Below are 16494 nucleotides of genomic sequence, written 5' to 3'. Positions count from 1 at the left end.
TTTACTCCAACACTGATTCAATTCCTTTTTCTTCACTTTTACCCACCAATTCTGTGCTCTGATGATTCTAACGCTTCTCAATGTCTCCTAACACGTGTAATACCCTTTTGTTTGTTATAAATAGTTTTTATTTCAATTTCCATAATGTATACCTAACTTTACCCAGTCAAAACTGTAAGGAAAACTACCATTTAACTTTCTGTGTTATTATCTTTTACGTTTGAATTTTAGATACTTGAGTAGGGAAGAGGAAAGGAAAATATTAACCAACGGTTCAACTCTGCAGTCTTACTCTCACCTCTCTCCAAGTATCATCATTAGATTTTGGACACTGGCAGTAGATTTCATATGTTACCCAGCAATATGAAGACAGAAACTCCATTCCCCTTGAAGTCCCAGGCTAACAGCTGAAGCCACCAGCAGAACACCTGGCAGTGAACACTGATCATAAGTGTAGAGATCTCAGTTTTGTTTAACATTATCCCACTGGCTTCAAAAAAAATGCAAGGAGATGAGCCATTCCCTTTCACCCAAGCAGAGCACATGAGCTAGCATTACGTACCTAGTTAAAGAAATGTTGCCATTGCCAATTTCTCATGTTAAGCCCCCCAAAAACAGATGCAAATGCTAAGTTATATCTTATAATGCTGAACTAAACGGTTACTTACCATAATACTATATAAACAGATCGTAGAACTATAATGGAAACTAGCGTTCCATACATGATCTGGAAATAAAAACAGAGATAAAATTCAGCAGTTGGATTCAAGAGACTTCATAAGACACTACAGGGAGTAAAAAAAATCTGAATGAAGCCTCTGTTGATTTTTATTTCTTAGTCTCAGGAAAATAGTATCCCCTCTAACTTCCTCTCCAGAAAGTCTTCCATAAAAGTTTCAAATAAAAGTATGATTAAAACCATGCCCTTTATGCAACTACAGGAAAAGTCAGTTGTGTAAAACCAGTGTTTCACTTTTTTTGAATTAGAAAGCAAACACTAGATGGCACTCAGTAAGCATCCTGAAATCAAAATGGTAACTAACGCCTATCTTCCTTTCCGCACCTGTGCATTTTAGCCCAGGATTGCATAAGCATCAGCTAAAACTGTTTTTGAAAGCTATACTTCCTCCACTGGTATTTGATTAATATTTTTTCCTGAAAGCAAACACCTGAATAGACTATGCACTATGCCCACACTGAGCACCAGTATGGAAGAAACTTTCCAGGAAGCATTTAAAACCAACTATTACAGATTGTTGGGATCCAATCTAATTATACAGTGGGAAGGCTGCACACTCTGAAAAGATCCGTGAACAAAATCTGGCTCACTGTAGGCTTAATGAATTTGAATGTCATCGCCTGGCTTATAAAAAAAAGTCAAAGTAATCATTTATTTTCCGCCTCGTGATCTTTAAATCACTCTCCCTTTTTTATTCACAAGCTTAGGATCCACATAACACCATCTCCAAAGACGTACAGACTGAAGAAGAGAAGAAATGTGGTCAGTTGTGCCTGAAAAGTGACGCAGAAGCCACTGCAGCAGGGAGGATTTTCAGACACTGGTAACATTAACTCACTCTCCACGCTTTTTATTCTGAACACCGTTCTCCTCCTGCCGAAAGGCAGTTTGTTCCAAGCAGTTGTGCCTTGCTCTTTGCCTCTCTCCAGTGGCCCACAAGCCCCTCGCTATTTTTCGCTTTCCTGTTCACTGAGTTTCCTTTCTCATTTTGCTTTTAGTTAACTCCTATCTAATGCTGCCTTGTTTTACATGAAACAGAAAAATGATAAACCTTTGCTGCCTATTTTTAAAAGCCACTAAACCTCAGAGAGGCGTGTTTTCAAACCAGTGTCCTCACCATGTTCTACTGACCTCCTCATACCTTTCCTTCTTTTAGACTACATTGCCTTCAAGGCAAGGACTACCTCTGACTCTGCTGTAACCGGGCCATTCAGCGATTACCATCCTGCAAGCACGTGCACGTGTCTAGTCATCTGACATAAAATACATTGCTGTAATAACGCAAAGTGAAACCTACCTTTCAAAAGTCCATAAAGGCAAATTGTCAAACTCCTTTTAGCTTTAAGGATGAGGTTAGTAGCACACACCGTATTATCAGTGCATATATAGAGAACAAGACAGACAACAGAGGCCTTATGTTTGACAACAGGTAAAAGTAAGCTCCAATATTGACTATGCAAAGTCATTCAGCACAGCAGCTCTTTATTTGCATTCAGAGCGAGATCAAATAACTTCAGTAACTAAACTACTACTACTGTTTGTTCTGCTCTGTAGAGCTAAACAAAGCAAAGCTATTTGAAAGGCTAATTGGTTCTGGCTTTTACTTTATACAAAACTGTTAGCTAATTCCAGTCCCCTTGCTGGGGCACAGCACATAAATCAGGAAAAAAAACCCACCAACAAAACCCGCTAGACACAGCCCGAGTATCAAGTGCTTATCAGTCCCAAGCTAAAGATAGAAAGGGGACTGCTCAGGTGTGCTAGGTGCTGCATGCTGGTACAATTCATCATCACTTTTTTGCCTAAAAAGACCCCACCGTATAACAAATACAGACTAAATTTAAAAGTTAAATGCCATTTTACTTCATCAGTCTCATTTAAAACAGCCTGTTTCGTTTTCCTAATCAAATGCAGTAACTTATTCTGAGAGGGATGGCACAGAGGAAGAAATTCATAGAAAGGCTCCTCTGGAACCCAAACTGCAGTTTGATGCCCTTTCCTTGCCGATCTCCTCCTTCCTACAATTTCCATTGCTAAAATGCTCTTCTGCAGCAGAGACACAGGAAAAACCTACCCCTGAAGAGAAATTTCTATCATACTCGTGAGGGGTGTGACCACCTTCACGGTTTTATCCGATTTGCTCTGGGGTTCTTTGTAAAAGGAGTTAAACAGCATCAGACTACGCCTAGAGAAATATGGCTTATAGGCAGCCCAAAGCCCAGGTAAAACACAGGCTAAAAACGCTATTTTTGCAGCAGCTGCTAAAAGCAGGAAAGAGCAAAAGCTAAGAAAAGCTTTCTTTGTAGAGCCTCCGGCTTGGTATCTCCTAGTGACTTGCTTAATGGCTTGCAGAAGAGGACAGTCTTAATGGAGGGAGGAAGGAAAAAAATAAAAAAAACCCCTTGCAGTGACTGAAGAAAAATATGCCCACAGTTGACACTTCAATTTCTTGCCTTTTCCGCTCCCCCACACAAACAGGCTCTTAGCAGTAAAACACATTCGTGTTTAAAAGCCTGTGAAAGACTGGAACAACAAACTGTTCTGCTCTGAATGCTCCGATCCTCCTCTTCACGCTGAAGGCAAGCATCGAGGAGGTGTTGCTGTGATATGCAGAGACTGTAGCGGCACATCTCACTACAGCTGTTTCTTACTAGAGGCCTATAAACCCAGCTACACAACTTAGTTTATACTTCAGGGAGCAGCGCTTACTTTTACTCCTTTACCACCCATGGACTTACTATTTTCATCATGCCAAAAATTTGTTAGGTATTATCCGTCCATCCAAAGAAGGATGAAGTATAAAATTTAAAAAAAAAAAAAAATCTACCTTATTCAAGTTGACTCAAATTTTTCAATTCCTTTAGCTCCCTTTGTTCTTCTTTAACTTACACATCACTTAAGTGACAGATGAAAACCCAAGCAAGTTTTGTGCGATTTTGTCTCACAGTGCCTTTAAATCGCAAGCCAAAGAACACCCTTGCACTACGACTGAAACAAAAGGAAACAGCAGAATCTCATCATCTTCTGTTATCACTAGACAGTTCCCTCTCTGCTGTTTATGATGCAAATAAAGCTGCATTTATTTCAGCTTTGAAGCCTGTATCTTTGCAATGGGGAAAAACCCAAAGTCTTATTAATACACAGTGGATTACCTGATAAGAAGGACAAATATGAAGAACATCCTTTTAATTCACAAATGGGAAGTAAGCATTTCACGGCTCAGTGTTTGGTAGCATTTTTGATGTGGAGGCAGTTAAGCAAATCACATCATAGACTCACTTCTTATGCAAGTCAGAGGCAAGGTTGGTACTCCACACTGGGGGGAGCATACAAAACTAGTTCTTCATCTACCCTTCTGGTACAGAAAGCGGCAATAGCCTGCTATTTCTAATTCTGCTTCCTCTGCTCCTGGCTTCTGCCCATCCTTGGTTAATAAAGTCAATTTATCAGCCTCAAATATTAGCGTACACATTGGGAACTGCACTGAGAGATTTTGTGTTGTTGGTGACCACTGCTTATCTATTAATATACCAACCAGCTATCAAAAAATAGTTAGCCTGAGGACCTGAAGCTGGAAACTGTATTTGCCATTTACAACAAAGAAAACAGAGTTCTACACGTTCTTGGATTTCTGGAGAAGAAATCTGAGCAGAGAGAAAAAGGAAAGACAATCCCCACAATGATACTGCAACACCAAGTAACTCTGCATAGTTACGGCTGTTTAGTTCTACGTGCCGTCCTGACAGCTCCTAAATGAACTAACTCAGATTCACTTGGATTGGTCTTGTTTAGATGCACATACGTGATGGCAAAGCGACACACAAGTCACTGCTGCTGCATGGCACAGAGCAGCTCTCCAGAGGATCAGGGACACTGTCTGCAGCAGTAAACTGAGCTTCCCCTTCAATGACTTGTAGAGCTGATCCTTTGGAGAGTCTGAACGTCCTTCCACGTTCCCTAAGCTATTGTGCAGGTTAGAGGTACTAGCCAGAATGAAAGCTGTACTCGCTTTCTGGAGGACATCTCCAAACAAGCTGTGTAACAGAGTGAAATGTCACTCAAGTTAGTTTTACACGTGGTCTTCAGCAGGACAATGCCCAAGTAGAAAAAGCTCTGTGGTGAAGACACGCACTGAAAAGGTCATTTTTAACAGACTGCTTGGCAACCTGAACATGTAGAAAGTAAGACAACACGTTCCACTAAGAGGCACAATATATTAAGCCACAAGCCTACAACTAACTGTTGTCTTAGCAGCAGGAGGGACTTTGGAGAGCTGCAGGACATCGAGTGGGTCCACACAGATTCCCCAAAATGGGGAGTCCTGTAAGTTTGAACAGGTTGTACCCTGCCACAACATATTCTTCATGCGGTTTCAGGCTCTCATATGTACTTCTACATACACGTTTCATAGTGATTTCACTTCCTTCTTTGTATTTGCATATTTAAAACACCCATTGAGAACAATTTTATTAATTTTTTTCATTGAGGCAAATGAAATACCTTTTTCTCCCACGCTCGCTCTCTCCCTCTTACCCAAAGTCACCTTAACTGGTAAATCCAATACTTGTATTTTACTTCTATCACTGTTGCAGAAAATTCACTGGTCATATTATTATGCTGCGATCAGCGAACACATCCAGGCACTCCCTCCCTCCCTCCTTTGGTAATCTGTGTGCAGTTTAGAACAAGAACAGTTGGTATTTGCCCATCAGTGCATGCTCTTCCATTTTGAATCATTTGTCATCCTAGTCCTCAAGGTCTCCCAGTTATCTCTTCAGCTCCTCCTCTCTACCCAGTGATGCCTCCGAACTTTGTATCATCACAAATATCATCAGTACACAAGACTGTTTTTCCCGCTACAGGTCATTAAATAAAACCAGTCCCACTACTGATCCCAAGAAAGTCCAGGCTGAGACTTGCCTTTCATCACCTCCTTTAGTCATTTGCCACTAGTCACTCCCTTACCCTATTTGCAATTCTCATACTGATCTACTTCTCCAGCTTGCTTAGTTTCTCATGGGACACCATAACAACGCTTCTGGAATGTCTATACAAAAGGCATTTTCTAAAATCACATTTCCTAATGTAGAAGAAACAGCTACCAAAAAAACGCTATCCGGTTAGCCTGAACATTTAATCTCATTTTCTATTTACCTTTTAATTATTTGTTTGCTCAAAATTTGCTTCAAACCCTTGCAGCAGATGACTATGCAAATAAAACAGGTTTTTAGATCTATTTCGTTATTCGCATAACTTGGCCTGCTAGCTGAATGAGGTTTTCGATCACTACAAGTGTATAGCCAGCATATGGTATGTAGCAAGTAAACACATCAGGATGGGAAACTATGTTTTGTAGGTGACAGCTTTCTAGGCCATAGCATATTAGATAGAAGGCTACTTGTAAGACCTGAGCCTAAAAATTTAACTGCCATGGTAATTTCTTCTATTTCCAGTGCCGTCTTATATTTGTCTGTCTATGGATCACTCCACACCAGCAGCCAGTCTTCCCCTACGCCTTTCCTTTATAAGCACAAATATACACGCGGTTAACAGGGATGAGCAAGTAATGTGACTTAAAACTATTTCTGAGGAGAGTTTTAACCTGTTCAGTTCCCCAGTCAAACTCACATCAGGGAGTAAATTTGTGTGCCAGATGGGAAAGAGGGGAGAGGCATAACTGTTTTCTTTGACAATGATGCTGGCTTAAAACCACCTAGGAAACTGGGACGTAGGCTTGTTTAGCACCATGGAAATTAGGTAATAATAGTGCTCTAGCCTGAGAGATTTTGACATAAACAAGACAACACATGCTTGTAAAGGCCACTGCTATCTTTCATTTAATTGATGAAACTGCAAAAAATACCAGATCAGTTGTCAGGCAGGGAAGTGGTTTTTTGCTTCTAATGATGTGTAGCCTCCAACTGACCAAAACGCGCATCTCATCCCTCCTATGGTTAAAGCACTAAGACCCTTAAAGACCTGCAATATGTGGATGGAGAAAAAGAAGTTGGTCTCTGTTGCCACTGTGCCATGAATAACAAACTGAAATCCCCTTCATGCCCTGCTGGCAGTAAGCAATTTATGAGCTTAAGTTGGGAAGGAAAGTAGAAAGTAATTCACTGAAAAATGAGGCTTCACTGAAAAATTTAGGATCCTGGCTCCTAAATACAATAGGATCCTTTTCCATTCTTATTGCTCTCCTTTTAGGGAAAAAACCACACTGAAACAATGAACAATATAAAGCTGTGCGTGTAGTTATTCCCCTTTCTGCAAGGCTGACAAATGATGATGATCACAGACAAATACCTAGAGGAATCAAACGCTGCTTTACGCCCTGATGCTGCTTTCCAATACAGCTAAGGACCGAGACTATGATCTAAACTATGATTGCATGAGCATATTTAACTTTACTTCAAGTCTATGCGACCCAATCAGTTGGAAAATACTTACTGAAATTATGTATTTTTTTTTTGGTGCACTCTAAAATAAAGGACAAGTATTAAGAAAATAACCTTGCTTAGCTGTGCAGTCGGAGAAACGTTTCCTCTGGATTTACAACGTATTTGGCAAAGACTGTGCAAAAAATGAGTGCAGTACTTGAACGTTTGGGATTTGGCCATAACTGTATGTTCTCCATAAAAATCAATTTGGAAAGAGTTGTTGTAAAAAGTCCACCACTTTTATGGGCCTAAATCTTTTCTACATTGATTCCTCATTTATAAATCATAACAGGGAATTCATATTCTGAACCTAAGAGAAACCAGATGCAAAAAATTAAAGGTCTGGGGCAACAGTTTGAAGTTTCCCTATTTCCGTCTTTCTGGACAAGTCATAATATCTATCGTCTTAATATCTGTGACAGGGGACAATACCTATGTCAATGCATCGAACTGGAATACAGTGAAGCTGTGATATATTTATTGCAATAAATGTAGGTTGAGTAGATAATTGATTAAAGAAATATAAGTCCAGTATCAGGAGTAAATTCCGCCACTGTTGTTAACAAAATTACTTCAAGTCACTTCATTCAAAACCAGTTATAACCAGCTCAGTAAAAGCATCAGAAATTGCCGCTTTCACCCCAGCCAGCATCTTCCTGCCAGAAATGTAAGTAGGGGAAAAAAAGAAAGGATTTAATTAACATTATCAAAAACCCCCTGCAAGTTTCTCTTCTTATCTATAGGTAGAGTAACAATTCATGTTTCTAGGAGAGATTATTTGAGCAGCTGGGAATTTATTTTATTCATCAGTGCTTCACTAATCCACCAACAGGAATCACGTATCGTTTTTACAACTGCTGATGCAGCAGGCACATTTTGACAAGCGATGGCACTACCAATTTCAGAAGTTAAGGCTTTAAAGCTCTGTCCTGCAAAGAGCTCAGTGCTTTTGCTTGGCAATTTTTCAGCTGTTTTCCCTAATCAAAAAACTCATAAATGAGGGAAAACTACTCATGGCATACATAAATGAGCACAATTTCTAACCTCCTGTGAAGAGGCAAGTGATACAAGTCCTATCCCCACAGGCAGTAGATGTATATTAACACTCTTGGGCTGCTACAAAAGGCATGTGTACCAAATATGCCATTAAGACCATAAGAACCAGTCTGCTACATAACCCTAGAAGACATTCTGTGTTTAAATTCAGCTTGAATTTACACAAAGTAAAATTGAGTAGTTAAAAAAACCCAAACTAATAGGTTAAAGTGGAGAGAAGAACATGGTGCTAAGTCACCCACGCCACGTTACGATGTCAGGTCATAGTTTCACAGCTGCTGCTAATGGAAAGAAGCGGACAAGGACTCATTGAACCCTCCCTCTCACACACACCTTAGTCCATAGCGAGGGTCACCTCCTTACACTTGCCGCTGATGAAAACCACGTGAAATATTACGTCAAATGCTAAAACCACAACACACATTAAACCATTCTAGTTTTTCAGGTCACCAGGTAAGAGGATGGCAACATGATAGGCAGCAATACTGCTTAAAGAAAAAGCAAAAGGCAAATTGTGCTTGCCTTCCACCTTCCTTCCGGCTAAAAAATCCTGTAAAACATTCCACTAAACCAGCATCGTTTAAAAACAAGATTAGCTTCTGCAACAAAGCAAGACTTACCTGATGGAACACAGGCTCTTTCAAATTTAAGTAAACCTGGAAAGATTAAAAAAAAGAGAAATAATTTGCAACAGAGAATGATCATAACATCCAAATACTGCCAAGACTTGTTCTGTTAGAATCAAGACACGAGTGCCTATCCATGCACCATTAAAGTTGAATTAACATTTGAAGTTTCCTCTGGCAAAACCTGAGGTTTTAACTGTGGAATCATTTTACATTAAGAAGCACAAATAGAGACATTAACATCTAAAATCTCCTCATTTCATAGAGTTGCAACACACACAAACTCAATTAAGATGCAGAAATTACCAGACACATTCTCGATATGCATTGCAAGAAGAAAATGTACTCTAGTTTGATTTGCTAATAATGTTTTTGACAATGCTTTAACATTTCAGTTCATTTTACAAAAAGCTAGTAGTTCTTCCTATCGTTAATGCAGTTCATTTAATTTCTGCTTTTGAAGAGAGAAGGGCACTAGACCTTAGGCATAACATGCCACAAGTGTAAAAATATTTAAGAGGCACAGAACAGGCAAGTATTTTGAAGGCAGAAGATGACCTATAATACTACTTTTTTCTTTTTTTTAAGAAATGGTTATCAATAAGAATAATGAAGGAGATTCCATCTGTCATTGACAGCCAGCACAAAAGTCATTTTATTCATAAAGGGAGCACACTGCACTGAGAAAGGGAATCAAGTTAGCCATGACACAGTGAAAATGCTTCAATTTTTTTAACAGCTAAGTTCCCTTCTTATTCTGGCTGTTGTTTTAAAGCACCACTCAATATCCTGGACTGTGTATCACAGCTCACTTTCTGTAGTCTGTTGAACAGGATTATTCTAATTTCTGTAGATGAATTAAAGTGACAGAAGATGAGGAGTGCAGCTTGTCCAAGGTCACACAACAAGTCAACGGTGACTGCTTTTCTCACATTCCTATTCTAGCAACTGGATTACTGCTTTTCTTCTTCATTTATTCTATACAGTGGTTTAGATAGAAAGGTTTCAGGTTTCTCTGGCCAGCACATAATTTTCCCAACAAAAGAATAATTTGTCCTTCTTGACTGGCAGTGAGAGAGATTCAGTACTGCCTGTACAATGTTCCTTCAATGGTAGGAAAACTGTCAACCTACGGGTGAAAATGCTGTATTAGAAAAAAAGTTACTTACTATGCTGACTACGAAGCTGTATGTTATTAACAAGAAAAGCAGTGGATAATTGACTGTGTTCTTGTACTTGAAACATTCATACCTGGAACAGAACATAAAAGAGAGCGATAACATTCATCACTTACCATCTAAAGGACGCATTTTTTAAGGTATATTATCACAAAATTTGCGAGAAAATTGATCCAAGTGAGTCTCAGGCCCTCCAAGAAATTGTAGCTCCTCCAATAAAGATGTATCTTTTTAATATAAAAAAATCACACTTTTACCAATAAATGTTTTTTTTAAAAAAATCTACTGCAAAAAACCCCCAATAAGCTCACGCATATACAAAAAATAACCCAGTCAGTGGAAAGAGTCTGGGAAGCAGAAGCGTTTTCAGAAGGTGCTTAAGGGGTAATAATGGATGGCAAACTAGAAATGAGTTTAAAATGCAATACAGCTGCCAAAAAAATTACATCTGTGAGCTAAAGGCAGCATGGGAAAGGGACTGCCTTGCAAAACTCTAGAGATCTGTTAAAATGCAGATTGTTTATGGCTTTACTACAGTCACAGCGCAGTAAATTTGCTGGATTGGGTACTGGTGGAAGTGGAAGGTAAAAACAGCTAATTGCTCCCAGTATGTAAATCAACTAATTAAAATTAGCTTCGCCATTTCTACACTACACTTCAGTCACTGTTGTGATGGAATTACACACACGCATCCCAGACCATATCTCCATCAGAAAAAAGGTCCAAAAAACCCACCAAAAAAGAACTTTGAGAAGCACAAAATCATTAGGACTAGAGGAAGTCGTCTATATAACTTGAAGCTACATTTGCCTAGTTTATTTGTTTAGAAACTTTTGGAAACAGACACCATCATGGATGAATAAAAGGAAACAAAGAAAAAATATGTAGAGCGTCTGGGGGCGGGGGGGGGGGGGAATATACAAGACAGCACAGTGTGCTACATTGCAAAATGGCTTGCCAAAGTAATTGCACGGCTTGAGAGTCAGTAGGACTGAATGATGTATAAGGGAATGTCCTGTGCAGAACCACCCCACCACCGACCTTCAAGAAAACCAAAATAATTATTAAAGGCCTCCTAAACGAAACATTAGCTCATTCTTCAGAACATTTTAATTACTACCAAACATACATAAACAGAATCTTATTAGAGCTATAAATGCAGTAACAGACTTCAGTGCTTTTGAAGATAATAGAGTAACCATTGCACAAAATAAGCATGATTATTTTTTCAAACAGATTTTTATAGCCACTTCTCATCCTTTTCCCCAATCACATTCAAATCAGACAAAACGAATGCAAAGGCAATTTCAAGGAGATAGTGGAAATATTTCCATTGTAGCTCCCTACCAGAGGGATTATGATTCTGGTCCTGAGTTTGCACAACTCATACTAATGCATGAATCACAAACTGATGGTAATTTCCACAGGTGTGGGTTTAGTCCTATAGCATCCCATCGCCACTGCAAGCTACCAGTAATCTTCACCAAAGCTATTCCAATTTTCAACGGCTGAATATTTGATATGTTCAAAAGCAAAAAGACAAATTTTTTTTGCCTTTTTGTCTGCAACAAGTTCATTTATCATTTGGATTTTCCAAGTGACAGAACAAATCATGTTCTGATTCTGATCTGCAGCAGCAGGCAAGAAAAAGCCAACTTACTGTATCACTATAGTTGCCAAATGCTACATTGCTCCCAAAATTAAATGGGAGAAAACGTCCTGGCGTGGCATTAACCTGTCATGAATTGTTCCAAGACACTCTCCACAAAATATGCGCGCAACTCTTCATAAAATGTTTTTTCTTTAGTTTTCCAGATGAATGGAAAGCAGGTTTAACCAGAAATTTGAAATTTTCATTTGGAGCCAGACGACGTCATGGAAATACAGCTCAAATAAATTACAATGTTGATAATTTTGTAGGCGTTACTGAAGTTGATTTTATGATGTCTGCTGTTTACATACCAAGTAACACTGAGCTCTGGTTGTATACTACACAAAGTCTTTAACAAGAGTTATTTTTTCTCCTGCTAAACAAACACTGGTAGAACATCTCTAAATTAGCAAAAACTATGACTAAAGCCAGCCTGGTGCTCTAACCCCCAAGTCATAATACTGTACTGCTAGCAAAATTGAGATCTCACTGAGATCAGTAGAAGCTTCAGTGTTGGCCTCACTATACACTAGATCGAGCTTCACAAAGCCCACATTTCAAAAGTTAATATTTCATAAATATTCAGAAAAAAACATTTAACAAATACTTACAGGCAGTAGACAAACACACAACAACTGTATATCATTGGCAGTTCATCCAACAGCTACAAAAAGCAGAGACATCAAAACATGAAAACTACTTTTAACTCGCACGCTTGTGTAAGTTAATTAAGGAGAGATAAGTCTTAAGAAAACAGGAGTTTTTAAGTCATTTGGATATCCACCTTCTTGACTGTACTTCAGGATGCAGCAGTGTCAAATCCTACTCAACTAGTGAAAGCTTGCTGCATTAATAAGCTTATTACTCTGAATCTTTTGAATATTATGTTTCATAAAAAGCCCGCGCCTTCAAAGAATCATGCCGTTTGCTGTTCATACCTCTTGAAACATTCATAAGAATTAGTTCCGTAAAGTCAGATTGAATAAGACCACCCCATTTATAGCTTTCTCAATACAGGTAGTAGCGTTTTCTTACTTCTGCACAAATTTCACAGAGAAACCGAAATAAATTTTTTCCGTAACATAAAATAGAACTTTAGCCCATTAGGAAGTCCCTTGCGATGTGCCTGCATGTTTACTTCCTAATTTTGGAAATTTCTTGCATTGTTTGAATTCAGAAATGGTTTTTTTTTGGTTTGTTTGTTTGTTGTGGGGTTTTTGTTGTTTTTTTTTTTTTCCCCCAAATTATGACCGCCATATACTGTTTTATTGTCTTAAATAATTTTATACTTTGGGAGAAGACTGGCGTGTTACAGCTAAAACAGTTATTTCTCCAGGAACCTGCCACCTTAACGGAGATGGAACTAAAATAGTAATCACAAGAGAGGTGATTTCTCAAGAACAGGTACGCTCAAAATTGCCATTTATCACTGGGGGGGGGGGAAGCATAGCATCATTTTCTTCTAGAACTTTTCTCAAAGAACATTAACAAATTTCTGCTCATAAATATATAGGTAAACTTACCTCTTCTTATGAAGGACTGAAAATCATGAAAATGCGAAAGCATACAAATGAACATCCACTGCCTCTAATTTCTAATATGCTAAGCAAATGTTAATAGTTAGGCATCTTAGAATTGATATACCAGGTTTGACTCTTTCCTAAGAAAAACAAGAACTGGATGCAAACAAGATTTTGATCTTTTCCCATCATCAGCCTGAAAGTTGTTGATGGCCATGCCTGTACAGAAATTACCTTCCTACTACTGGTACAGGGTACTTAACAAGTTCACAACCATGTTTTTCTGAACAATGAGACACATTAAGAGCCACAGCAGCTTACACAAACACTTCTATAAAGCCAGCCTGATTCTGCTTGGTTTGGGAGAATTTTTCTAACTGCACAGGCAAAAACCTTCTTTTAGTTTTGAAATTTCATATTGGGGAAAAAAGTGATCTAGTTCTTTACAGAAGGAGACAGATGTATCATCCTGAGTGTGAACTATTAGCTTTTCGTGGGTTTGGTCGTAGAAACTTCAGGAAATGTTTCACAATACTGCTAAACAGATCTACTGACTAGCTGCCACTGAAAGGGCAGGTCTTGCTTCCTCACCCAAACTCCCACTGCTTCTCTCAAATGAGGCAGTCTTGCTCGTCTGACCCACGGTGAGCCAGTTCCAATGGCACGCAACTAACCTTGCAGAAAAAGGTTTAAATCCCTGAATCCGTGCATTATAGGGTCAGGGACTGCAATAGGTAGCACAAAGTAAGTATCAGGAACATAGATGGCAGCTGAACCTAACAGGCGTGTTCAGTGGCACCTTGCCACCACATTAGTTTATCTTTGCTGTGATGCCTTAGAGAGGAAAAAAATAGAAGCAACAGCTGAATTCAGCTTTATACTAATAGTTTTTATTTGTAAGTTCAGTGATATGCTTTACCAAGTCTGATAGGAATTAGCTGCAGGATTAATTCATGCAGCTCTCTAAGAGCCTGAGTCATTTAAGGCCTCATAAAAGAAACAGGGGGGGAAACAAGAATAAGAAATACAATACAGCAAAACTTTTCAAATATGGACAGCTGATTACACTCCTAAGTTCATATGCTGGCAGCATCTCAGGGACATAACGATAACATCAAAGAGCCTCTCGAAAGATCCTAGTTAGAATCTGCTTGCAGAAGACAATGGCTTCTGTATCCAAAGGAATTAATGCTTCCAGAAATACTGTCACTAGCGTGTCTGAACAATGAAGAAACATGGATAGAAGGAAACTCGGAGAGCTGATTTCGCTGGTTAAAGAAGCATTTTGGATTCTTGAGGAACGCACAATCAAGCAGATTCCCATAAAAATAAGAGAAAAAGAGAGGTGATCGCTTCAGAAGTATTCTAAATAACTGCTTTCAAGAACAGAAGCTTTCACATTTCTCTTAATTAAGCAATCTGAATTGACCATTTACAGTACTAAGATTGTGAAACAAATGTAAAAAAAAAAAAATCTCTTCGAACAGCTATCAATGCTGACTTTTAATCATAACAAGCGATAAAGTGAACAAGAAAAGATTATTTACTGGTTGAAATGTTTCCTCTATGGTGATTCGTGAGCTAGCAATCAGAGTAATTATGGGCCACTTGTGGATTTCACTTGGCTGCCAAAATAATGTGTACTTTCTCTGCCTCACACAAAGCCTTTTACACCAGTTGGAAAGATGATGCAAGACATTCCTGCTCCCCTCTCATCTGCTTCTGCCCAGCCTTTACTTACCACAGTTCATAGGCCCCTGAGTTGTTCTGATGCAACACCAGAACTACATGGTAAGTAGCATCAAAGTGACTTGGATTAAAATAGCCTCCACACGCACACAAAAAAACCCAAAACCCCCCAAAGCCCTGCACATAATGTTTTAGGCCTGGATCATTTTAATGATCTGGGTTTCAGGGTGGCTTTGTTCACCTCTGCATTAGTGTAAGAAAGAGGATTTGAAACATTGGCAGGGTTAGGAACAAGCAGCTGAGGGAAGAGAGGTGAAAACGTGGCAATTCAAGGCAGTTTCACCACTGAAGAGAATACAGGTACAACACACCTCAGTTTGGGAGGGAGTGATGAAATGGATCTAGAAACCCCCTTTTTCATGCCAAGAAAAGCACCAAATATTCTTACGTGGTGGCAACAGTATGCTCCATGGAGGCTGACAGTCTCCAGCACATGCCAGAGATGTAAAAGAGAGCATTATGGAGGCAAACATCACTACAGATTGTAATTCAGTTCAAGTTTAAGACGCCTAACTTTTGGTGTCCACGTGTGCAGTGTCTCAGGTCCCATTATGATCAGTAGAAATCCAGAAGTCAATTCAGTTGCCTCGGCATAGGCGCCTAATGCCATCTGAGGCGCTCTGTCATCTCCAATACACCCACCCAAGACTGGCAGATGTGACAGGGGGGTCTGAGAGACCTGCACCTTTGTGGGATGGCAGCTGGAAGCCAGACAGAACACTCACGGGGTCTAAAATGACACTAAACACCTATAGTCAGACAAACAAGTATTATTCGAGTTAAGACTGATTCAGCCCAGCTGACTGGCTCGCTAAACTCCACTGACTTAACTGTATTTCCATTGACTACGATGGGAGCACAGGCTTCCAGCACACACTTTTAAATGTAGGTTTCTTAATTTCGAACTGAATCCCTTTTCACCCTGACTTTGATTCAAAGATGAATTTCCTTAAACTTCTCAGACCTAAAACGGGACAACAGGACAAGACTCCTTGTGTCCCTTTAGAAAATGGGAAATACCAGGACCAAATCCTTGTGCCCAGTGATTTATTACAGAATGCCTTCTACCTGAGAGTAAGAGAAAGGGAGGAAGACTCAACCATTGCTACTCAGAAGATACTGACTTCAGTATTAACGCTACAGGTACATCTAGATAAACAGAAAGCATAATAGAAAACATTAAGATGAAAAAAGGAATACAATGAACAGCAATAACTCTAGAGTATACTGCTTGCTATTAAGCCAAAGCTGTAGGAATTTTAAAATAACAACTCACGTAAAAAGATAGTATGATTTCCCAAAGGATAAAGTGTCTTCTACCAACATAAGCAATTGATTTTAGATAGCAATCTTATTTTAGATGCAAGTATATATTCCTGTATATCTATCAGTAGAAAATATCTAATGAAACAAGACCTGCACTACTCTTTTGTTGAGAGCAGGAGTCATGTACAATGATACTTAAGGTAGATTAACTCATGTTATATGAGTTTCATCTAGTCAAGAAATGGCAATATGACTATATAGTGAGATAC

General features: G+C 39.1%; 1 protein-coding gene across 1 annotated transcript in view; it reads right to left on the bottom strand.

Annotated features, from left to right (window-relative positions):
• The window catches only part of ACER3 (alkaline ceramidase 3), a 59491-nt gene that overhangs the window by 10158 nt on the left and 32839 nt on the right, over positions 1–16494 (bottom strand). Inside the window, exons 4-7 of the mRNA XM_009286126.2 lie at positions 12302–12354; positions 10031–10112; positions 8856–8891; positions 669–727 (exon numbers count right to left, since the gene is read on the bottom strand). Of these exons, the coding sequence (XP_009284401.1) occupies positions 669–727; positions 8856–8891; positions 10031–10112; positions 12302–12354 (230 nt within the window). The remainder of the gene's footprint in view (positions 1–668; positions 728–8855; positions 8892–10030; positions 10113–12301; positions 12355–16494) is intronic.

This window comes from Aptenodytes forsteri, unplaced genomic scaffold, assembly GCF_000699145.1.
Source record: "Aptenodytes forsteri isolate BGI_AS27 unplaced genomic scaffold, ASM69914v1 Scaffold231, whole genome shotgun sequence".
NCBI classification, from domain to species: domain Eukaryota; kingdom Metazoa; phylum Chordata; class Aves; order Sphenisciformes; family Spheniscidae; genus Aptenodytes; species Aptenodytes forsteri.
Note: the sequence above shows the minus strand (reverse complement) of the source record. Positions and strands in the feature narration are given on the sequence as shown.